General features: G+C 47.0%; 1 protein-coding gene across 1 annotated transcript; it reads left to right on the top strand.

The window, feature by feature from the left end:
• Positions 1-577: 577 nt before the first annotated feature.
• On the top strand, positions 578-1,169 carry MONBRDRAFT_27815 (uncharacterized protein; the record flags this gene model as incomplete). The annotated part of the gene is made up of 2 exons (XM_001748239.1): positions 578-926; positions 1,018-1,169. 2 exons carry the CDS (start codon positions 578-580, stop codon positions 1,167-1,169), a joined length of 501 nt encoding a protein of 166 aa, XP_001748291.1.
• Between the last annotated feature and the right edge of the window lie 253 nt (positions 1,170-1,422).

Raw genomic sequence — 1,422 nt, 5'->3', positions numbered from 1 at the left:
TCAAAACTTGAAATAAATCAAGTCTCAAGCGCTGAACATGCTCAAGCAACTACGCAAGTTTCGACCAACTGCGGAGATGACTCTCAACGCAATCGCCCAAGGGACTTGCTAATTGGTGATGAATGTGGGCACTCGCTTTTTACACAAGTGTGAATTCATACAAACCCCAAGCAGATTCATCCGAGGTCCCGAAGAGCCCGCACAAGCTACTACGCTACAAAGAATTGCTTCTTCAAATAGCAAAGCCGCTCACACTGCGCCTCTCCCGTTCCTGCTTTGGACGTTTCCAACTCAGTTCTCTTTGATTCAGATGCTCAAGGCCATCATGTTCCCCAATGTCTTCCTACTAAGGTGAATCCGTTTTGATGCGGTTCCTCCCCTTTCAGCGATAAAGGTCACACGCCAAGCCATCAAAATCCGTCAAGCAACAGATATTAGGATATCCGTCGCTTTAGAGTCAGATGCTTTCGCTTCTTTCTCATAGATGCCGGTTGTCGTTTTCAGCATCATGTGGCTTTTTGGTGATAATGTGTGATTGTCAGCATTTTGTTCACATCATGACTATATCCTCTCACTCATGTGTTTGACTGGGCCGTGCATACTGGCGCCTGTACCCGGACTGGGACATGTCGGACGCACCACCCATGTCCGTCTGTCCGTGTTCCAAACTCAAACGCTGCCCTTTTTTTTTTGCTTTCTTTTCTTTTCTTTGATTTTGTTTCTTTTGTTTGCTTTGTTTTCTTTTGTTTCTCTCTCTCTCTCTCTCTCTCTCTCTCTCTCTCTCTCTCTCTCTCTCTCTCTCTCTCTCTCTCTCTCTCTCTCTCTCTCTTTCTTTCTCAATGCTAACCCTTACAACAACACTAGTCCCAACTGCCCCTTACTTCTTTGCACTCCGTCCCTATCGCACTGCAAAGAAATGGCTTGGTGTAACTGGCATTTTTCAGTTCGGTCATGAGTGAGCCATGGACTCTGTCGCAGACGCTGACGGCGACATTACTGCCAATTCTATCAAAGTAGCCGCATCACTGGTAAACGATCTTTGTGAGTATGGCGATGGCTTTGAGTTCGGCTCAAGCCAAGAGATGGTGCAGATGGTGCAGACCGTCTCGCCTTGCAAGGCCATGAGCAAGGACCTGGGTAGCTCTGCTGCAGATAAGCGAGATAATTGAGTCAAAAAAATGTCATGTTGGACTAACCCTTGGTGATTTGATGCATTCGGCCCCTGCTGACGTTTTATACAGCAATAAACCCCTTCAATAACAACTTTGCTTACAACATACCCCTAATCCGCTCACTACCCCTAATCCCTCGCCATCCCTAACCCTTCACCATTTCTAACCCCTCGCCATTTCTAACCCTTGACATCCCTCACTCTCACCATCCCTAACCCTTGTCTTCACCTACCCCCGCCAACATTTGTCA

This window comes from Monosiga brevicollis, genomic scaffold (assembly GCF_000002865.3).
Source record: "Monosiga brevicollis MX1 MONBRscaffold_21 genomic scaffold, whole genome shotgun sequence".
NCBI lineage: Eukaryota > Choanoflagellata > Craspedida > Salpingoecidae > Monosiga > Monosiga brevicollis.
The sequence above is the reverse complement of the archived record's forward strand: the minus strand, read 5'-3'. Positions and strand labels throughout refer to the sequence as shown.